The 24352-nt window shown below is 38.1% G+C and overlaps 1 protein-coding gene across 3 annotated transcripts in view; it reads left to right on the top strand.

Moving 5' to 3' along the window:
* GRL (transcription activator) overlaps positions 1-24352 on the top strand; it is a 112410-nt gene that overhangs the window by 71114 nt on the left and 16944 nt on the right. For all 3 annotated transcript variants that reach the window (XM_010262303.3, XM_010262304.3, XM_010262305.3), the window contains exons 15-21: positions 6824-7017; positions 11854-11999; positions 18467-18548; positions 18699-18809; positions 21570-21695; positions 21787-21926; positions 22018-22114. In XM_010262303.3, the coding sequence (XP_010260605.1) occupies positions 6824-7017; positions 11854-11999; positions 18467-18548; positions 18699-18809; positions 21570-21695; positions 21787-21926; positions 22018-22114 (896 nt within the window). The remainder of the gene's footprint in view (positions 1-6823; positions 7018-11853; positions 12000-18466; positions 18549-18698; positions 18810-21569; positions 21696-21786; positions 21927-22017; positions 22115-24352) is intronic.

The following is a 24352-nucleotide window of genomic DNA, read 5'->3' as shown; positions in this document are numbered from 1 at the left end:
AAGTCTTATTTTTTGTTTCTCTTGAGATTGCTATCAGTCAAGATTGGTTGGACCTATCTAGGAGGAGCGGCCGAACTCTCCTATTTTCTTGGAAAGTGTTCGTTTTAGGGTTTTCTCTCAGAGGTGATATGTTTTTAGGGTTTGACATTAACCCTACGGCAAGACCTAACTGTTGGGCCGAACTCTCCTATTTTCTTGGAAAGTGCTCGTTTTAGGGTTTGCTCTCAAAACCCTAATTCTGTTTCAGTAGTACAGATTGCTCTCTAAGTTGGTTTCAGACCTGTTTCTTGGCTTCGAGTTTTTTTTGGGGGGTGAGAACTTGTACGGACTACATATACTGTGATTGCCAATTGGTTTCAGATCAGACCTGCACTGGTTTCATACTGATTTCTGATTGTGATCCACTGTTCAAGTGCTGTTTTCTATTGTAATAACCCTAATCGTTCTTAACTACTGATTCTTGACCAAGAATGGAGTTTAAAAATCAGGGAGAAGGTGTTTTTGGTAACAATGGTCATGGTAGTACATTTGAGACTAGGTTTTAGATTACAACTGTGAGATTTGACGGGTCCAATTACTTGGAATGGGCCCAATCAGCCATGATGGCTATTGGGGGAAGGGTAAAACTTAGCTACCTCTTGGGAGATGTGATAGAACCTTCCAAGGAGGATCCAATGTATACCAAGTGGGTTCAAGAGAACTACTTAGTTATGACATGGTTGTGCAACTCTATGCAGCCACATATCAGCCGAAATTACTTGTGGGCAAAGATAGCCAATGAGATATGGGATGTCATGAAAGTGACCTATTCCCAACCCCTTAACGTTGCCAGAGCCTATGAACTGAAGTGTGAAGTGAATAGTCTTAAACAAGGAGAGAAACCAGTCTCTGTCTACTTCTCTACCTTGAAATCCCTGTGGCTTGAAATTGACTATCTAGAAACTCTTGAGTGGGAAAGTCCCAAAGATGCACAGACTTATAGAAAGCAAGTCGAGACCAATAGGGTGTTTGAATTTCTGGCTAGCCTGAATACAGATTATGACATTGTGAGGCAACAGATACTGACCAGAGATAGTATGACCCTCTCTTAAGCATACTCCCTGATGCATAGTGAAGAAACCAGGAGGAAAGTTATGATGCAACACCAACCTTTTTCCCCAGCCCCAGCAGCTGTTAAACCTAAGTCAGGAGGTGATACAGAAGGGACAGGAAGAAGGAAGATAAACGGGATCTGGTATGTGAACATTGCAAGAAACCCAAGCATACGAAAGATACTTGTTGGAAGCTGCACCCTCATTTAGTCCCAGCAAAACTGAGAAATAAGAAGGGCAATGCTCATGTGGCTGTGAATACTGATTCTGCATCCTCATCAGGCACAAAAGGCACACCCCTAGAGACCTTAGCCGTTGTTCGGGCTGCCCTTATACAGTTGGGAGTTCAGCTCAGTCATCTCAGTCACCATCAGCCTCTGCCACATTTGCATTTGCTCATTCAGGTACTCGAGCCTCAACCTACCATGCTTCAGCTCCAGGTAATACTGAACACTGTTGGGTAATAGACTCAGGTGCATCCGACCATATGACTAGCTTGCCATCGTTGTTCACTACATATCACTTATCTTCTGGTAGAGATAAAGTATCCATTGTTGATGGCTCTCTTGTTCCCATTTCTGGCAAGGGTGACATCAAGTTATCTGATACTATCTCTTTATCCTCAGTCTTGCATGTTCCTAAACTTGATACTAATTTGCTTTCAGTCAGTAGTATTACCAAACATATGAACTGTTCAGTAACTTTTTTCCCTGACTAATGTGTTTTTTAGGACTTGGAGACGAGGAAGGTGATTGGGACTGGCCGTGAGACGGATGGGATCTATCTGCTCGGAGAGAGTTCTCGTTGGAAAGAGCCAGTGGATAAGAAGTCTTTTGTTTTTCAGTTTGTGAGTCCGGTTATGCTCTAGCATAATCGATTAGGTCGTTTATCTTTCCGGTCTTTGAAGAGTCTGTTTCCTACTTTGTTTGAGTCTGTTGAGATGTCAAAGTTGAGATGTGAGAGTTGTGGGCTTGCCAAACATTGTAGAACATCTTATTCTTTTGAGTAATAAAATAAGTAATAATTCTTTTGATATTGTGCATACTGATGTTTGGGGGCCATATCACATCCCTTCTATGGGTGGGTACAGATATTTTCTGTTGTTTGTTGATGACCATACTCGTTTTTCTTGGGTTTATCTTATGCATTATTGGGTCTATCTTAGTGGGGATTTGGGTCTTTTTCCTCAGGGGGAGTGCAGTGAGAGTGGGGTTAACACATCTGAGGTTGTTCCTTTACCCATTCCATTGAGTGATGAAGGCTGTAATGGTGAGGGTGGTCAAAGGGATCAGGAGTTGAAAGTCTATCATAGGCGATGCAGGTAGGTTGATCCCGGTCATCAGCAGTCCAGGCCAGCTCCAGTTCCTTCTACGGCTCCAGATCCAGGTATTATAGTCCTAGGGCCCACTGAGATACCTTTCACTATTGCTACTTCCCTTCCTACGGATGACCTTGACTTCCCTATTGCCGTCTGTAAAGGGAAACGACATTGCACCACATCTACAACTCACTGCATTTCCCAGTTTCTATCCTATGACCGCCTATCTCCCTCTTACAGGTCCTATCTCACTTCCATTGCCGATATCCCTATCCCAGAACAGTGCAAGAAGCCTTATCAGTTCTAGAGTGGAAAGATGTAATGAAAGTTGAAATGGATGCTCTGTTGAAAAATAACACTTGGCAGCTAGTTGATTTACCCAAAGGAAAGAAACCAGTTGGATGTAGATGGGTATTTACTGTGAAGCATAATGCTGATGGCTCCATTGAAAGGTACAAAGCCTGGTTGGTTGCAAAGGGGTTCACTCAGACTTATGGTATAGACTACTTGGAGACCTTTGCCCCAGTAGCCAAGATGACCACCATCCGAGTTCTATTAGCCCTTGCAGCAAGTTATTCTTGGCCCTTGTTCCAGATGGATGTTAAAAATGCTTTTCTAAATGGAGACTTACAGGAAGAGGTCTACATGCAGTTGCCTCCTGGATAATATGATACAGAGACAGGTAAGGTTTGCCGACTGAATAAGGCATTGTATGGTTTAAAGCAGTCCCCTAGAGCTTGGTTTGATAGATTCAAACTAGCCATTGGAAAATTTGGTTATGTACTGGCCCAGTCAGATCATACACTGTTCATTAAAAGGGTGGACTCTTCTTTGACCCTGCTTGCTGTATATGTGGATGATATTGTAGTGACAGGGAATGATAGTAGTGAGATTGCGTCCCTCAAACAGCTCCTTCATCAAGAGTTTGAGGAGAAAGATCTTGGTGCACTGCGGTACTTTTTGGGTATTGAGGTTGCTAGATCTAAACAGGGAATCTTTATCTCTCAAAGAAAAGATGTTCTAGATTTGTTGGCGGAAACTAGAAAGTTAGGTGTCAAGCCTGCCGATAAACCCATTCAATAGAATCACAAGATCAGTGCAGAGGGTGGGGAGCCTCTTGAAGACAAAGTTATGTTCCAACGGTTGGTTGGAAAGCTCCTATATCTCTGCCTCACTCGGCCAGATATCAGCTATGCAGTCAGTGTTGTCAGCCAGTACATGCATTCCCCTAGAACTACTCATCTTCTTGCAGTAGAGAGAATATTGGCATACTTGAAGAGATGTCCAGGTAGAGGTATACTGTTCAAGAACAATAATCACATGAAGGTGGAGGTCTATACAGATGCTGATTGGGCTGAGAGTGCTGATGACAGGAGGTCTACCTCTGGATATCGTGCCCTTGTGGGAGGTAACCTTGTCTCTTGGAGGAGTAAGAAACAAAGTATTGTTTCCCACTCTAGTGCCAAAGCTGAATACAGGTCAATGGCTAACGGAGTGGCTGAAATCACTACTTGAAGAGTTGGGTGTTGATTATGAGATGCCCTTGATGCTGTATTGTGATAATCAGGCGGCTATTAATATAGCCCACAATCCGGTGCAGCATGACAGAACTAAGCATATCGAAGTTGATCGACATTTTGTTCGAGAGAGGGTCTCATCACAGGAAGTGTGTCTCCCGTATATCACCTCCAACATGCAGCTCGCAGATCTCCTCACCAAGGCTGTACCAAGGAAGAAGTTAGAGGCAGACCTATTCAAGTTGGGAATGACAAATATCTATTCCCAACTTGAGGGGGAGTGTAGAGAAAACTGATGTGGGCCCCACGGCTGTGGTCCCACCCCGTTCGTAGGACAGCATGTGCAACTATTGTTAGTCATGTCAGTGTTAGTTGGTAGTCAGCTTGTTATTTCAGTGTTATTTATTTCAGTCTTTTATTTGTTTTTCTTGCCATGTAAGTATTAAGGGCAGTCCTGTCCTTTCCCCTATGTACTGAACATAACCTATAAATATTAAGAGAGTGGTGGCGGCAGATTGATTGAATCTGTTCCTCCTTTCAAACCTTTGTGTACTTCTGGTTCTTCTCCTCTTTTTCTTCCTTCTACTTTTCTTCTACCTTTCTTAAATCTGAAATCTGTTAGGATTCAAGGCTGATTGTAGTCTTGATCGACTACTGGTAACTTTAGTCATTGTAATAGATTACAATATAAATAAGATGTAATGGGCAGCTAGAGACATAATTCTGCTGAACCCCTTCTTTTCTTCTTCTTCTTCTCTTCCTCACTCTTCCCTCTTCTATTCGTGACCCTTCTTTCTCTCTTCTTTTCTACTGACTTAAATCAGAAAAACATCTATTTTCTGGTTTGATTCTTTCAAGTAATACTTTACCTTTCCCTTACCTATCAGAAAAACTTGGACTAATTTGGTCCAAAGAGCATAGTTACTTCAGTTCAGTTTAATGGAAGTCATCTGAATAGGCATAAATTCAGTAAGCAGTATAATTTGGGACTTAGACTCCATTTATCTCGATCACAAGAACTCAGAATTTCACAAAGAAAACAATACAAAGCAGAATTTTAAACCTCAGATTGTCAAAGTTAGAATTCCCCCAAAAAGTTATTATGGCTGCATGGCCTTTATGAACCTCAGATTGTCACTTTCTTCCTCAAACGTGTCTTCTCACTCTAAAAAAGTGAGAACAGTTAACTCCACTCCTAGAAAAAGTGCTAACTTTAGACACATGGATATCCATAAATTTTCTTTGGTAATAAATAAAAAAGAAAATTTATTAATAGAAAAGAGAATACATCTGATAGTGATGAGAGTACAAGAAGAGCTAGAAAAGCCATTAACATGAAAAACTTCTAAACCAACTCAAGAATGTTCCAAAATCCAGAAACAAGGTCTTCTTTTATGACTTCTTCAAACTCTGGGAGAATGAGAACCCAGTCCATTATCATTTTACCACAAAGTAGGATGAGAAGGTTCCTTGCTCGAGCCTTCTCTTCAAATATTCTCCTATTTCTCTCCTTCCAGAGTTCCCAACAAACAGAAAAAGGAATGCAGCTCCAAGCGATCTTTGCCTTGACATTTCCCCTTACACTTGGTCACTAGGAGAAAAACTCCACTACTGTACTGGATACCTCCAGTTAGTCCTCAAAATAGGTGGGCCTTGACCATTCGACCAAGTGTAGCCTGATCCCAACTACTACAATCAATCGGCCCATTACAAACTCCCTGAAACTCCTCACAGCCCTGGAAACCCTATTATCCCTTCTCCCTTTCCTCTCACTCAGTTTCAGACAGGCATTAAAATCACCCCAACAGCCAAGGAAAAGCCCCCCACTTTGAGATCCCTCCAGTTCATCCCACAACTCCTCCTTACCCCCTTCCCCTGTTGATCCTTAAACATTTGAAGCCAACACCCTACAATTCAATGCTAAATGGTCCGGGACCACTGAAACAGAATGTACACCCTTGAAAAAACCCACCTTAGCCCACACTTCAGAATCCCAAATCACCACTAAACCCCCAGATAATCCCTCGGCTTCACATTCAGCCCACTCAAAATTTGGAGCCCCCCATAATTCCAAAATAAGGATCCTATCTATAAAAATGTTTCCACTCCAAAGAATGTGTGGCCCATATTAATCTTTGAATTCAATTTCATAATTCAAATAAAAGTCATTATGAAGACTTTTAATTTAAATAAAAAAATAAAATAGATATAATTACCAGATAAATAGTGAATCTCAAATAAAATAATACTATTACAAAAACCAAAATGATACATAGGTGTAGTTCCCAGTACTTAGCATGGGGTCATTCACTTAACAAGGAATTGGATTCACACATGTGCTGACTGCTCACATAGGTTGCATGACTATCTCGCAAACTGAATTTTTCTCACATTCACCATAACTTTTTAGTCCCTCTTTATCTGGAACAAATAGGGGGATGTAAATGACCTCACAGTTAATTCACTCATAATAAAGAGGTGCAGCATTACACCTAACTCTGTCCTATATGAAAAGTATACAACCATCATCCATCATCCATCATCCATCATCCTTATTTTCTATATGTTCTATGTAAATTAAGATGGAAATTGAAGTCTGCAACATAATGGGATTATGAGAATCCATGTACTAGTGTCCAGTTATCATAGGTTGTGCTTAGCAGTAAAAATGCCCCAGCCATGATTTTCGGTTGAGACCTGAGTGTTATCTGGTAACCTTGGTGGTCATTAAAAATTGGATTTAGGTATTTAGGTTAATTTAGTGGGACGGTTTGCCTTCACCTTCTTGACAAAACAGCAATTCAGTTTCTTCTAGATGTTGTGCAGATTGTTTTAATAATAGAAGAGATATTTTTCTATGAACTAATTTGTTATTGAATGCTTATTTCTGTCTGCAGCAATTAGAGGTTATGCATTATCTTATTTATCATCATGTGCTGGTAGAATCCGGTTTTTACTGGGTACACCAGGCATGGTGGCTCTTGACCTAGATGCAACATTGAAAGGACTTTTTCAGCAAATTGTTCAGTGCCTTGAAAGCATACCCAAGCCACAGGGTGAAAATATCTCTGCCATTACATGTGATCTATCTGTAAGACATCTAAGCTAAACACTCATCACTAGCATCATATATATTTTCTGTTATCATTTTTTTTCATTACCATTGTTGTCATTGTCATAATGAAAAATTATTTTGACTAGCCACTGTTGTTGAACCAAAATATTTATGCATTTTACTTCAAATCCTTTAGAACATTATCCCCAGCCCAACAAGATCCAACTATTGGCACATTTTTTCCCTTCAAGATCATTTAGAAACTAAAAGCTTATGCAAGAAAAAGCCCTTTGGTTTACTGGATATGTTCCTCTGAAAGGCTCATAATAATATAGTTATACAATGTGCCATACCATTATGGCTATCAATGGGTCGGATCTACCTGACAGAATTGAACCAACTGATCTGATTATATGGGTACTGGTTCAATGGTTTTGTCCTGATTAATAATTGGGTAGGGACCAGTTCTTGCCATTCTGAACCAATTATATAGTTAATAATATATAAAGATCTTCTGTTTTCTTATTTTGTAATTTTTGTCATATTTTATGTCAGTAGAAAGTGCAAAACTGCAATCTGATTTGAAGCTTGTGATAGAAAAGAAAGAGAAGAAGTTTTTGCAGAGAAGAAAATAAGAGAGAAATTGAAAAGAATGGGAGAAAGCCCAAATCAGATCTGGCCTTCCCCTTCATTATCTTATATACAAATAAAAAAAAAGCTGTACAATGACAAGTATACCCTTAGTAAGTCAGCTACTACTGAAGAACATAAGAAACACTCTTAACAAAACATAAAGTAATGGGCCTTGGGCCCAATAACTCTAACTGAACTTTATAAACAATAAACAAGTGTTATCAGCCCAATCTCAACTGTCCCCCTCAAGTTGGGAATAGATGTCACACATTCCCAACTTGCGTAGATCATGCTCAAGCTTGTTTCTTGCAACACCTTTTGTGAGAACATCAGCTAGCTGTAAGTCAGATGCAATATATGGTAGGTATACTTCTTTGGGTGTCACCCTTTCCCTTATAAAATGTCTATCCACTTCTATATACTTCGTCCTATCATGCTAAACTGGGTTATGGGCAATGTTAATTGCTGCTTGATTTTCACAGTATAGCATCATAAATTCTTCTGCCTCAATTCTAATCTCTTCTAACATGGACTAGACCTTGAGGAGCTCTGAAACACCATGTGCCATAGCTTTATTCAGCTTCCACACTTGACCTTGCTACAACTTAGAGGTGTAAATCGGGCTGTGTCGGGTTGACAAGGCATGGACCGCGGACGGCCTGTGCTGTGTTGGCCTGTGGGTCGAGTTTGGCTGTGCTTGCTATCTCTAAGATACTTTAAAGGTTTGGCTCGGCACGGCCCATGGCACAAGCCTAGGCGGGCCCAGGTCGTGCCATGCCGTTCCATGGGTCGGGCCAAGCCATGAGAGTTATATATATATTTTAAATTTGAAAAAATAATGAAAAAATTAAAATAAATTAACAAAATAGACAACATTGAAAAAAGTCTTAAAATTTTATTTTATATGAATTTTGATGTATACAATTGTTTATATATGAAATAATAAAATGAAAAAAAAATAACAATACAATTGGAATAAAATAGTTTAATAAAACTGAAAATAAAAATTTATATTTATATATATTAATATAGCATATATTATATATTATTATATGATTATTATATATAATATGTATATAACTATATATGTTAATATATGGGCTGGGTTGTGAAGGAAACAAAGAGGACATAGGTGTCCAAACCCCCAAAAATTACACAAATGCCCTGAACGTTGACTATCTTTATACCCCTTGTTTAGCTAAGTTGTTTGCCAAACCGTTGGTTGATCTTCTAAGCCAAATTAATTTGAACCAGCATATCCCTGGAGAGCCTTTTGAATTTCCTAAGGCCCTTTTCTTAGCCAGTCCACAACTGTTTTGGAGTCACCTTCAGTAATCAGCCTTTCCCAGCCTAGTTCCTTGGCCTTCTCTAGCCCAAAAACAGCAGCTAAGAAACATGCCAAATGTGCTTATGAAACAATAATGTACTTATATTATTCATAAATGTTTGTTTACATCAATCTGATTGGAGTTAAGGGCATACATTGTCTAACAACTATGGACCCCACTTTCTTTGAATCCACACCCTTTTTCTCAGGAAATTCTTCTCAAGGGGAGTGTTTTGGCTATACTCAAACTCAATTTGGTCATACTCTATTTCTGAAGAGAAGGGGAGATTCTAATTTTGTAGTGGGCTGGTTAAAGAAAGACAAAAATGATCTATGGCATTACAACAATGTAAAGAGAAAATTTAAATGGCTGACTAAGGATATTGATGTAAAATGTACTTGGGTGAGGAGAAGTGCAAATTCCTTTGCTAATGGGCCAGCTAGACGAGGGGTAAATAGGGATTCTTCTTTTTGGGCTCAGTTGTAACTGTAAGCTTTCCTTTTGGGTTATGGATATAGGTATGGAGCACCCATTCTTCTAATGAGATAGAGTTTATCCATTAGGATAAACCCTAATCCAAATCTGATTTTAGTTCAACTCCTACTAGGACTAGGAGAGTGCTCTATGTAAGGGAAGAGAGGGATGGACAAATCATTTCCATCCTAAGCTCTCTCCAGCTCTTTCTTGCCTCCCTTGCTCCCATAAAACCCTAGTTCATTTCAGCCTTAGTAGGGGCGTTTTTCCTTCAGTTCCTAACTGTGGTGTTGAAGAAAACATCAATCCTAAGAAAGCTCACACTGCTGGATCGATCCCAATAGGATTGGCGGTTCGAAGTGCAAAAACTGCATTGCTGAAGTGGTTTCACTTCATTGCTGTGCCATCTTCAGCGGGAGGCCGGTTTGGGTCTGACATTAGGTGTGAACTACCACTTTGGGAGCTGCATTTGTGGACTCCGTATCAGGTATGGTCAGAAATCAACTTGGGTTTCAAATTTGGTCCAGTTTAGTGCGAGATCGATCCCGAAATTCTGGATTTCAAAATCACTAGAAAACTGGTTCCTGGAATGGGTTAATAAAATCTGACTTCTACCCTTTTTTTGATCAATAACAGAATTCAATTTTACTAAGCGAAATCAAGAATACATTCAATATTTCAGAGATAGATAAAATGACTTAACTCTCCCCCAAAACAACAAGAAAATTACAGAATTCCCCAAAACAATTGACCCCTACCCACCCCTGTTTTGCCAAGTTATCAGCAAAGGCATTTGCAATTCTTTTCACCCAGTGAACCTGGATTTCCACTCCCCTCAGCAGCCACTTAACCTCTCTTCTCTCATTAGCATGGACCCAAAAACCATTACCCTTCCAGCATCAATTTTTGGATGTTCAGCTCCTTTGCTTTCCTTAGCCCTACTAACACAGCAAACAGTTCAGCTCTAAGAGAATCACCCAACCCAATGGGACCTAAGTATAATGCAACCACCTTCCCACTCTCATCTCTAATTACACCTCCAACACCTGATGGTCACAGGTTGCCTTCACTACTCCCATTGATGTTTAACTTCAAATATTCTAGTTTAATGTCTATTTTATAATTATAATGTCAAAAAATTAAAAATATAAAAGTATTTTATAACCCAGTGCACAAAACTACTTGGCGATTGGGCGAGGTGAGCCTCCAAGGGCGCCTTGTTGCCTAGGCGGCGCCTTGACAACTATGGTTAAAAACAAGAAATAATCAGGTAGAAAGCCTCCAAAAACAGATCGATCTCACACACAAGGGTGGAAGGACTTTCTGGAGGAAGAAAAACCTACCCGGAGAGAAAAGTGAATCGATCTCTCCAGAGGGATTTGAAATTGCTAGAAACTGAACAACCCCATATAGAAAACCTAGAGGAGTCCAGAAAAGTCTGATCGCCCAGTATCGGTTCCAAAATGAAGAGTCCAACACTCCAACTTAACTAGGACTCTTCCTTGCACTTCAGTTCCTGATTTTGATGCCAAAATACAGATGACCCTTTTGATGACCCACCAAGAACTGGGCACTTTGAAGTAGATTGATCAGCCCTTCATCTCCTCATGCAGTCGGCCAATCTAGGACTGCAAGGAGGGACTCCAAGAAACCCTAGTCTTGCTCTGATACCAAGTAGGAAGTGTAAAACTGCAATAGTGCAATCTGATTTGAAGCTGTGATAGAAAAGAAAAAGAAAAGAAGTTTTTGCAGAGAAGAGAAGAAGATAGATTGAAAAAAATGGGAGAAAGCCAAAATCAGATCTGGCCACCCCTTTCATTATCTTATCTACTCGTAAAAAATCTCAATACAATGACAAGTATACCCTTAGTAAGTCAGCTACTACTAAAGAACATAAGAAAACACTCTTAACAAAACATAAACTAATGGGCCTTGGGCCCAATAACTCTAACTGAACTTTATAAACAAAAAACAAGTGTTATCAGCCCAATCTCAACAATGTCTAAAAGGATAAGTTTCATATAGAGTATATAAGATAATTATGATTAAAAACGCATATTTTATCAAAATAAAAAAGTTCTGTACTTTACTGTTAGTTTTATTAAAATGGAATTCTAAATTATCTTTATCACGGATAATTATAGTTTTGGGAATAAAACATTGTCCTAATTATTAATTGGAACATAACTGGTACATGCTGTCCTGAACCAGACCCAATCCATTGACAGCTGGATGTAGTGTCATGAAATTTTGGCTGTATTATTATTTTTGGTGTGTGTGTGTCTGTAAGGTTTCACACTGATATACCACATATACAGAAGAATGGATTTTGGTGTTGTTGGTGTTTCAATCTAGCTATCACAATATATTTTTTTCCCAAATGACTATGATATTTCCATACACAAAAGAAAACACTATTATGGGGTCATTGTTCCAGGCTCTGCGTAAAGATTGGTTACAGATTTTAATGATTGTAACATCTTCCCGGTCATCTATAAACATTAGACACTTGGAGAAAGCTACTGTCTCCACCGGGAAAGAAGGCTTACTATCAGAAGGAAATGCTGCTTTCAATTGGTCAAGGTACGTTTGATTTCATGAATGTAGCTTACTGAACATTTTATTTTACATAGGAATAGTTTATTTATATTGTACTTTTCTTTCCAATGGTAAAAGAACTGCTGGAGGGAGCACAAACTTAAAGCGTGAAAAAGTAGAAAAAGGTGAAATAATTTTATTTTAGGGAAAACTTGGCATATTTTAATGGCCACTTATTAAACCTTGTATGAAAATCAAAATAATCAGACCATATACATAAGATCCATAAGGCTGTCAAGGATTCAAACTTTAAATTACTTATTTATCCGTTATTACCTTTATACATGGCATGGGTACCAAATGTTCACATGTCTGGCACACTAACCTCCAAAACTCATGGCATGGGGTCATGCCCATAAATAATTAAAAATAATAAAACAACAAAACTAAAGAAAAATATCAGAAGCGGAAGTATTGGCTCTATTAACTTGCACCTTGTCATGTCCTAATTAGCAAAGTGTTGAACTTTTACCATAGTTGTCAAGGTGATGCCTAGGTGGGTGCCTAGACAATAAGGCACCCTTGGAGGGTCATTCTTATCATTCTTATACTAGTTACCGTTTTTGTAGTAAATGAAAAGAAAATTTTATTAAGAAAAAGAAAGTTACAACTAATTTGGTGATGAGTGATCACCACAAAAGAGAATAACCAACTCAGATAACTTGCACAAAAGGGGAGTAAAAGACAAAAATGTAGAAGCGAGGCCTCCAATCCAAATCAAGATCCCAAAATCCATCACCAAGATTTTCCCTCGAAACCCCTTCAAACTCTGGAAGAATGATAACCCAATCCATTATCCTTTTCCTGCAAATGAGAGTGATTTGATCTCTTCTACAGGTCTTGTTCTAAAAAATTCTTCTATTTCTTTCCTTCCACACTTCCCAGAAAGCAACAAAAGGGATGCAGCTCCACATAATCTTTGCCTTGGCATTTCCTCTCATAGCTCGCCAACAAGCAAAATTGTCTCCTGAAGATCTTGGTTCCATTCAACTAGCTTTAAAAAGACTGAAGAAGAAACCCCAAACAAATCTCATGTAGGGGCAGCGAACAAACAGGTGGTCATTCTCCTCTGCATTCTCACACAAGTAGCATCTTTGGGATAAGTGAATACCTCTACTCTGTGTATGGTCCAAAGTCAGGCTAGATACTGTCCAAAGCCACTAACCAAGCAAAAGCTTCCACCCTTGGAGGGACAGGGTTACCGTCTCTTAGAAGTTAAGTGGTTACAAGAATCGGTTAGAAGTTGTTACAAGTGGCAGTCCATTTGTCCAGCTGTCCATCTAGTTCTTTTATGGCATGGACACATGTATAAATATTTAACACCAAAGTAAATGTGAAGCAATTTCTCATTTTTCACTCAATCTCGACATTCTTTCCATTTCTCATCGCACGGCCACCTATTGCGATAAACCTTTGCTTTTGCGATAAACTTTTACACCGTCCTAGCAAAAACTTCCACACAAGTAGCATCTTATAGTAGTTAATTATTGTTTGGGTTCAATTAACACACAAATTGGTGATGCAGTCTTTTTCTGATAAATAACGATTCAATTTCATTAATTCACCATCTTCATCTTGATCATCCAAACCCTATCCGAATTCCCAACTCAATGGGGTCGGCAACATGAATCCTATTCGCCATTCCATTGTTTAATGCCATACCCTCCCTTCTGAGAGATAGCTTCTACTATATCTCCTCTTTCTTTTTAATTACAATTCTACCCAAAACATTTGAGTTCTCACCGCTCCCTGCTCATGCTATTGGCAGCCCTTTGCACCCAAGTCATTCTCACTTCAATGTCTCGGGTCAGCCACCTGAATTTTTTTAATTCATTTCTTTATTGCCATAAGGCTGCCTCTATGCTGCGACCATCCCACCACTAGGCTTGAGTTACCTTCAATAATTATTTTCTTCAAATTCGTATTTCTTCCCATTGTCTCCTTCCATTAATGTTATGAATTCAGCCCTTAGTGAATCTCCTACCCCACCAGGCCTGAGAACAGAAGTATAGAACTATTACATGCCCATTCCCAATTTTGCATACACCTACACCTGATGGCCCTGGATTCCACCTACTACTTCCATTGAAGCTCAGATTTATGAACCCTTTCTCTGGTGGAATCCATTCACTACAACAAGTGATGTTTTCAAAGGATGTTATTGTCACTTCTGTTTCTTCATGTTATCACATGTTGAGAATGCTGAGAAAATCTCTAAGGACTTCAGCTGATGAGCCACCCTAGTAGTTATATATTTAATGATTCCCTCTTTGCTTCTCTCCTATTTCTTGATTTTTTTGATAAGTAAAGATAAACTTTATTAATCCTATTTCTTGAAAATTCTTGATTTCCTTTCTTCCTATGTTGTCCAAATAAATGCACCCCTAGTACTTCTCCATAGAATCAACTTGTCATGCTATTGGGAGGAGTCCACTTGCACCCACATAACGAGAGAAACCATTCTCAAATGCATGCAAAAAAAAGGATGAGACAAGCAACAATTTGGTCACCTTTCTTGAAGCATGTTACACATGTTAATTTTCTCATGAAATACCTCCCAACTAAAAGCTCCAACTTTTGGTGGGATGGGCCTACACCACCTCTTTAGCAAGAAAAGGCTGTTGAAGAACTGGAGATTAGGCTAAGCATTAAAAAAAATACATGAGAAAGATCCTGAAGGAGTCCAAATATGGCTATCTGACTCAAGTGGAGGCTGAGTACACTGTGAAGTTCAGAATCCCTTATACACCTTCTAAAACCCAAGTTCCAATCAAAACCATTATTTGATGGGGAAAGGAGAACAAACCTTTTTTTTTTTTTTTTGATCAACAACACGATGAAAATTTTCATTCATTAATTTAAAGAGGTGCAATAACAGGATGTGAGTACATACAACCATCCACCCATACATTTTTACATCATGTCACCGATGCCTAAAAAAGTTATTGTCTATTAACTCCCTGCTTAGCTTGGCTATTAGCCAAGCCATTTGCATATCTTTGAACTCATTTAATTTCTATCTGCATATCCCTAGAGAACCATTTTAATCATCTTATTTCAAGCAGCTTCCTCCTTCAAAAGCCAGCTAATAACAACTCTGGAATCACCTTCAACAATCAACCTTTCGGCTCTTAATTTCTTAGCTTTCTGTACCCCTATGCCTGCTGCCATCATTTTAGCCCTTACTAAGTCCCCTTCCCCTATCACACATGAGTACATTGCCAGTATTCCTTCAAAAGCCATCTAATATCAGACATGAGTACATTGCCAGTATTCTTCAATTTTCATCCCTTATTACTCCAAGGCTAGAAGGCCCAGGGTTACTTGTGCTACTGCCATCAAAATTTAGTTTACCACCCTCTAGCTGGGGGAACCCACTCCTTCGATATTCTTAGAAAGGACAACAAACTTTGACACCAGTTCCTTTTTGAGGGAAGACAAAGCAAAAAGGTTTGGGAATTGATCTTTTAGAGGAGATTGCCCCTGCCCATACATGTTCCCAAAACAAAGTATTATTACCTGAACAAACATCACACTTGATGTAGGGGAGAAAAGAGAGAGCTAAGTATGAATTTCCACCCAAGGAGAAGCACTCATAGCCCTTGCAAATAAGTCAACATCACATTTGTTGTTTGAGATCCTACAAATACTTACCACCACCTTATGACACAACTTGTCCTTGTCTACAAGTTAGGTCTACAACCATTTCTGGAGTAATGACTGTGAATGTTTATCTTGTCCTTATCTACCTATGACAAGCCAGACCAAAGACCAAGCTTTAATGGAAACAGTGATGGTGTGCAATAGAATGTTAGAACTTGAGATGGTACCATGGTTTGCATTTTTGATATTGATAGACATTATGCCGTGCAGAGACGAGGAAATTTTGTTGAGATATTTGGAAAATCTAAAAAATCAAAGAATTTTTCTAAGAACGTGGAATTAGTTAATAAATCTTCAATAAATCATTAGTTAACGGGTGGAAAAGTGACTAGCTTCATGGAAAACTAAATATCTTCCATTGTATTTTCTAATAAGTGGGGAGGTTTGAGAAAGGAGAGTGACAGATATGGATGTTGCACTCTTCGGCAAGTGGTTTTGGAGGTTTGGGGAGCAGCAAGGAAGTCTATGGAGGAGGAAGATCCAAGCTAAGTATGGAACAGCGAAAAGGCTTATAGTCATTTCAGAAAGCGATTGAGATTTGATGTAGTAAATGGTCAAAAAGTGAAGTTTTGGAAGGATTTCTGGTACAGAAATAGATCCTTAATGGATGCTTTTCCGTCTCTTTTTCACCTGGCTGCAGATGAGGTTGAGTGTGGTAGACTGTATTCAAATACAAGATGGAAGCATTATGTGGGTACCCCAATCCACAGAAATCTGAATGATTGAGAACTTGGACCCATGTTGGATCTGCTGCAGAGGTTTTACAGCTCAGGCCATCCAGCCAGTTCTCTGTCAGATCTTTTTATAACCATTTGGCCATCATGAGTGATTAAGATTTTCGAGTAATCAAAGTTTGGTGCGAGAACATATAACTAAAGTGGCCTTTTTTTTATTTAGAATGCATGCTTGCATAAAATCGTCACAAGAGACTACCTGCTGAAGAGAGGGATGACTGGCTGGTGCCTGAATGTGTTATATATGACTGCTGTACGAAATCTGTAGATCATTTACTGCTCCATTGTTGCTTTCATATTTTATTTGTATCAAGATTCTGAACCTGTTTGCATTTAAGGGTGTTCTCCAGCTTTAGTGATGGACTTTAGAAGAGGTTGGATGTTGGATGGCCTGAGCAAAAGAGGAAGGATTGCTTGACATGATGCCTGCAGTTGTGTTTTGGGTGGTGTGTCAGGAAAGAAATACCAGATCTTCCAGAACAAGATTAGCTCAAATGACTCAGTCTTTCAGAAAATAATGGGAAAAAGTTGTCCATTCACGAGCTGTTTAAAGATAGGAGCTATAGTTTTTTTTTTTTTTTTTTGTACATGATAATCTTTCTGTAAACCATCAAGGGTTTTCTATAGGGTAACATGGGCAGTTTTTTGTTTGTATTTTTCCACTGTACAGCCTCTAGTTGTACAGGGGTGGCTTTTTTTAATTAAATATTAATGAAATGCTATACTTTACCTTTTTCTCAAAAAACAACAAGAAAAATGAAAAGCCTTATGATTTACAACTTTGGGGCTATAAGCATACAAATCTCCCCATAGCTATCCTTTGATGAGTTATACTGGGTTGTCTTATTATATATATATATATATATATATATTGACATATCCTTCAGTGTGCCAATTGGGTAGCATACTCCTTGACCATGTACCTTTCTCTTGGAATGTTTTGGTTGGTTGTGAATAGCATCACCTATATACTTTCCTGTTCATTTATAAATCTCCTCTTGCCAAGAATATATTTGAAATTTTGAATAAATGACTGGCAGAAGATTGGTTAGATAATGCCATTTTACTACTACATTACAACTAATGAATTATTAAGTACATTAGAATTGCAGCTGTGCTGCTATCCCACTATTTTCTGCCATTTATAATGGTTTAATAGTATTTTAGTTCTTTCAATGAGATACCAAGTACAATATTTTGGTTAAAAATTGTTGTAAAAGTTGCAACATCTTGATGGTTTTGCCACATTAATGGTATATAATGGTCAAGGTCTCCTACTGCTGCAACCACTGCCTTCATCATTTTAAATGTTGATCAGCAAGTCCATATTTATTGTTTTCTTTCTTAGGGTAGGTAAAAACTGAAGGAAATTCAAATGTAAGACAGTTATCCTAGAAGTTCATCTAATGAAAATTTAATTAAGGAATTCCAGAAAGAAACCAAACTAAGTAAACATGTAGGCCATTTTTAGTTATTTTCAGAAACATACATTATGAGGCCCTATCCTTCTTAATAGGATGTGACTTCTGTAAATCTACTAATTAGACCCTATCTAACAAGCAGTACTGAAAAATTCACCACTTTGACAAAGCCCCAATCCATTTCTTATACAGTTCACATATCCAAAAATTTAATAAGGGCATCTGAGTTACCATTACCATGCATCTACTGGTGGGTCTCATAACAGCCTGTAGTTCTAGAAAGTAGAAACTGATTATTAAACTTGTAGAATTAGGATCAATGTCTCAATGTATTTACATAAAAAATTGGCTTGCTTTCAGAACACAATATGTAAGTGCATCAGTTTTATTGAGCTCAGTTGTAAAAGGAATGTTAGGGGAGGGATAGTTGTGTCTATGATCTTTGGGATTATGTTACTGATGCTAGCCTAATCGCTGCAATCTATGTAATTACTACTGTTTATATTTTTTTTTTTCATTAATGAATACATTTGACTATTACCAATAAAAAATGCAATATACAAGTGCAATGATACATTAATAACATCAACTTTAATTGCGTGCATGCATTTCTAAAACAACCGTGACATTGCAGGTGTGTTGATGAACTTGAATCTCAGCTATCAAAGCATGGCAGTCTTAAAAAATTGTATTTCTACCATCATCATCTTACAGCAGTAAGTTATCCCCTTTCTGTTTCTCTGGGTGGACAATTGGTTTCACTGCCTCTGGCTGTTGTAGTTCCCCCTTCTAAAACTTTTCAAAAACTTGTTTCATTTTTCCATAAAAGCTGCTTCTATGTAGTTTAATGTGAATTGTTAAATCAGGTCTTCAGGAATACCATGTTTGGGCCAGAAGGGCGTCCACAGCACTGTTGTGCATGGCTTGGTGTTGCCAGTAGTTTTCCAGAATGTGCGTCTATGATTGTTCCAGAAGAGGTATGTATTTTTTTTTTTGCATATATTATTTCTATTGTTTTGCCAGCTACATATGGAAGAATTCACAAGATACAATATAGTTTATGTAATTTTGCTGTAAATGGTTGTGTGATAAATCCACCAAATAAACTCATGAATCTTATGAAGGAAATGAAAAAACTTCTTGTACATGGTGAATTTTAACTTGCTAAAGATGAAAAGGGAAAAGAAACTTAAGTTTTTTTTGTAGATTTTAAATGCCAAATATTCTTATACTGTTTTGATATTCTATCCATGATCTCCTAACAAGCCTAAGAAAGTAGACTTAAATATCCTTGTGGAATTAAAAGACACTTAACACTGTATTATTGATGTCAACTGGTATTTTACCCCTGTATTGGTATTAAAGATACTCAAATCAATAAAGTTGGCTGCAGTGTTATCAATGGGGTGATTGGTGAGGCCATGACTAGTCCTTTTGACCTTTCTAGTCAATGTGATGACTATGCGCCAATTCATCATCATCATCTTAGCCTTGTCTCAATTATATGTGATTGGCTACAAATAGACAAACTAGGATCCTTTTTTTTTGATAAGTAACTGATGAAATTATATTATGAATCAAACAGTAACAATGAAAGAACAGTACAAAATGCCAACTACAAAGCCTCTCCAGCCAAAGGAGCTTCAGACAAGAAAGAAAGTAGAAAACCATTCAAATACTAATTACACATTACAACCCGGCTTTGGACATCCCCATTCCAACTGGTCCTTTAAAACACCTGTTATAGCTAAAGCATCTTCCATCATATTAGCACTTCTAGGATTCCAATTAAATGAGGTATTCACAGACGCCCCTAGAGCAAGTGCCTGCCTTACTTTTGGCCTAAACCTCCAAGGCAATTCACCATGGTTATTCAACCAGAAAATGACTATTTGACAGTTCCCTTCTACCTCCGCATCTCTTATACCCTTGGTTCTTCAATCAGGACCCATGACCATGAGAGTTGGCAAAGGTTTTAGTGTTAACTGCCAACAGCCAACCTGACCCAACTCTCATTTATCCCATCTTGGGAATGGTGGTGTAAGATAAGCTCACACTGACAATTATCAAAAAAAAAAGGGCGACTATGTGATTAAAGAATGTAAGCTCCATCAAAACTGTTTCTTTGTCCAAGCATACTTCATATCTTAGAACAGCAGGACTGACCTGCTCACATCACATGTGCATCATACCCTCTTTGAATGCCTTCAAATAGAGGGCTCACTCCATATATGACTGTATCTTTAGAACAGCAGGACTACAAGGATAGACTAGCAGGTTAATCTGATCTACTGCTTTCATATCCTGTTCTTGTGCAATCTGACCTGCAAACAGCAAGAGAACAAGATAAGAGAGGGAGAAGAGAGAACAGAAGTTGGAAGGAAGGGGAGATTGTGGGAGAGAAGAATTTCATCTCCCCCACAACCCCCAATCTTTTTATAAATAATATATCACACTACATGGTGTAACATGGCCTCGCGGAAGGCCATAGTAACAAGTTCTGCAGTAATGAGTTTGCAAATTCTGAAAACAGAGACGATTCTGATAATGTACTTAGCCATTTTCAGAAGAAATCAGGTTTAAGAGAATAATAGGACAAAAGAATCTTGAGCATGTGTAACCACAGGAAAGGGAAACTGGGTACATGAATAGAGTATGGCATGGCTCATGAAAAGAGATTTGCTATAATAAACTCAGAGTGTGTGATCCCATAATTGTTAATGATATGGAAAAAGACAAAAGACAGAAAAGACGAAAGTTAACAAAGTGACAAGCAGACAAGGGAATTTCCAGAAAGTTCTACTTTTCTACAAATACCCTGACAGAGAGGGGGCGAGGGGCAGAAAAATGAGAGAGAAAAACGAGGTGACAGACAACTGACTTTCCCTCTCATCCACTTTACAAATCAGTCACTTCTACTCCAGTTTAGATCTCAGATTCAGGGGAAACTCTTGTGGTTTGCCTGCTTGCCATTCCAACTTTTAATTTTTAAACAGTCAAACCAGCTCATCCTATCCCACCACATATGGACTTGTCATGTTTAATAAAAGAAAATTACAACCTTCCCCCTTTTTAGTAATCATCTTAATAGAAGTCAAAACTATCCGCTTAACTTCAAATATGTGCCTAAACAATTAGTAAACCCAAAATTCAAAATTTTGACGAAGGAAAATATAAAGGTCAGTACCCAATGTTGGGTCCAGATATCTGAGATCTTGGGAGGTGTGGATTGGATATGGACCTAACCTTTGGCATTATTTTCATAAAGTGGCCGCTATCAGACTCAAACCCACATTCTCACACTCAATAAACCAAGATTTTAACATCTCACATTCTCATACTTGTCAGACCAAGATTTTTCATAAAGTGGCTGCTCTTAGACTCAAACCCACATTCTCACACTTATCAGACCAAGACTTTAACATAACACCAATGGATGGCCCTTGATTACAGAAAATATACAACCAAATTTTCCCTCAAAGCATTTTAACATCATTTAGATGTTTTGCAATTTCAGTCAATGTATTGTGGAATAGTTAGTGTGAAGACGTTCACAAATGTGATACTCCACCTCCTCTCCCATGTTTACATTGATGAACCAAGTCTATGAAAAATTTTGCAGTTACAATCCTTGATTGGATCTATTGTCATGTAGAATAAGGACAAGCCTGTAAACTGCACAACCAAGATATCTGCAAGTCATTTAATGATAGTTTCTTTATTCATATCTGATGCAGTTAACAAAAATTGGCCGAGATGCAGTTTTATATGTTGAGTCTCTCATTGAATCCATCATGGGTGGATTGGAAGGACTAATAAATATTCTTGATTCTGAAGGAGGATTTGGCTCCTTGGAGATGCAGGTGATTACTTTTTTGTTTATGTTGGACAAGTGTTGAAGGGATAAATGAATACACAATGATATTCTAAGTCAAATTTTATATACATTTTCAGCTTCTTCCAGAGCAAGCAGCCATGTACATGAATCATGCAACAAAAGTCTCAACCCCTTTGGCAAAATCTCCAAAAGGAACTACTGGTTTGTTGTTGCCAGGTTACGAGAGTTACCCTGAAAACAGTAATTCTATTAAAATGTAAGTTGTAGCAATTTATCAGGATGTTTAGGAGGTTTTGTGATGGAATAAAAGAATGGTCTTTACTCTTTAAGATTTGTGTATTTTACAGGTTAGAGGCTGCCATGCAGAGGCTGACAAATCTGTGTTCAGTTTTAAATGATATGGAACCTATATGTGTTCTAAACCATGTTTTTGTTCTAAGGGAGGTGAGACACTTTTTTTCTCAGAACTAATATGCTATTACTCTTTTAATCAAGTTTAATTCAACTCTGCCTGAATCCCAACTATTACTCTTTAACTCAATCATATGAATTTACTATTAAACCATGTATTCTGGTTATGTACCTGAGGACAAAATGTTTGGATTGAGGTCAACTCAATGCAACCTGAGTTGTTGAATTCTCAACATGAATCCAACTCAATGTGGTTTTAGAACCCTAAACCAATTTGTTAAGGGTGAGTAACAACAAATTAATGACAAATATCTATATACAAATGTAAGTTTTTTTTTTTTGAGAGAGAGAAGGTAAAATATATTGTATAGAAAGGGAAACCCCATTACAAAGAATAGCTGTGCATGCTAGGGGAATGCACAATATCCGTATACAGCTTAATTACAAAAAGAGAGTGCCAGTTGAAAGATTTGAAGCTTTTGCCCAAAAAATAATTTTGCTGTCATTTGTGTATCATCTATATGAGAGGTTTCTGCCTTCAAATTGTCTACTCTTCCTTTCACTCTGTATAGACCAAAAAGCAGCCACAGGGATCATGCCTCAAATGATCTTATCATTGCTTCAAGGCCTTCAATATATTAGCTCCTTAAGAAATCAATGATGGTGCCTGACAATACCCAGTTCAAGTGCAGATTGGCCATCTGGTAATTCCCAATTTGCCTGCTCATTGAACTATGCACAAAATGGTGATTTTCTGTTTCTTGGGCTGAATTACAAAGGGGACAGTTGGAGGAGGTAACTGAAATACCTCTGCTGCTTAGCTTGTCTTCGGTGAGAGATTTGCCCAAGGCTGCAGTCCAGACTAAATGGCACTTTTCTTGCCCAAACAACCTTATAGGGAAAGGAAGAATGGCCCAAACAGAGGTGCTGCATCATTGATTTGATGGAGAAAATTCCATCTCCAAATTCTGCTGTCTTCTGAAACTTTTGGCTGGTACTGTTGTAAATGGAGTGACATTTCTTCAAGCCTATTGATTTCCCAATCAAAGAGATTCCTCCTGAAAATGGGGGTCAGGATCCATTTGATCCAGAATGATAAAATATTTCAGCTACTGTCACTTCTTTGTTTGTGTTAACATTGAAAAGACTAGGAAAGGAGTCTGCCAAAGTTCTACCGTCACACCAAATGGACTGCAAATTAGTGGGATCTGATCCAATTCGAATCTGAATTTGCTGGTGAAAGCTGGATTCGAATATCCCTTCTGATTTAGGACAGGTTAGGGTCCTACTAATTTAGGATATGGTGGTGGACTTTGTGGGGTGAATGAGGTTCTGGGGGTGTGATTAGTGATGAAGAATGTGGAGGAAAAAGCAAATGGGGTTCTTGTTGTGCACCAAAGAATGAACAAGAAATTAGAAGAGAGGTGAACCCTTGCTGTAGAGAGAACAGCAAAAAGATAGATCACTTTGAAGAAGAAATAAAAAGAGGGGAAAAAGCAGCAAACCTTCTGGCAACAACCAGAATTCACTAAACCAATCTTTATTTCTTCTAATTACTCCTTTGAACTCCAATTACAATGACTCTGTTTATAGACTTAATTTACTACTCGAAGGTCCCTTTTTAGACTCCAGTTTGGACTAGGAAATTGACTCAACACAATTCCTAATTACTTTAGAACTAAGCCAAATTCATAACTAATCCATTAGGACATTTATTAAGGACTCCAACTCTTAAAAAACTCTAATAACACTTTCTTAATCCAACTAAAACTACTTAAATTGAAAAACATCAGAAATTACTAAAAGTAGTAAACCGCGAGTTTACTAAAAATAGCAATTACGATAGTTACTATAGATAATAAGTCCGAGAATTACTATAAATAGTAATTTCAAAATAACAAAAACTAAGGAGACCCCTCTTTTAGTTTTCACCAATTCTTCTCCTGTAAATTTCCTTAAAGATGAGAATGAGGCCAAAAGCATTTTTCAGACCTTTTCTTCAAATCTGTTAGCTTCTTTTTGGGTTTCCAAAGAGACTAAAACTGATTTAACCAAGTGCATGCTGCTGCATCAATTCTCCCCCTCTGAGAAAAACTTGAGCCCATTGAGTTGGAAAGAGAGACAAGTATTCTATCATTAGGCAAACACATTAGCAAAAAATTACCAGCAGTCTTCTCAAGCTTAGGTATTGACAAATTATGTCCAGGCATCAATGAGATACACATTGTCTGACAAGAAGGAATATGTATTTTCCTTACCATTATGCTGTAC

This window comes from Nelumbo nucifera, chromosome 7, assembly GCF_055504915.1.
Source record: "Nelumbo nucifera cultivar China Antique chromosome 7, China Antique-T2T, whole genome shotgun sequence".
Classification (NCBI taxonomy): Eukaryota; Viridiplantae; Streptophyta; class Magnoliopsida; order Proteales; family Nelumbonaceae; genus Nelumbo; species Nelumbo nucifera.
This window is presented reverse-complemented; position numbering and strand designations above follow the sequence as displayed.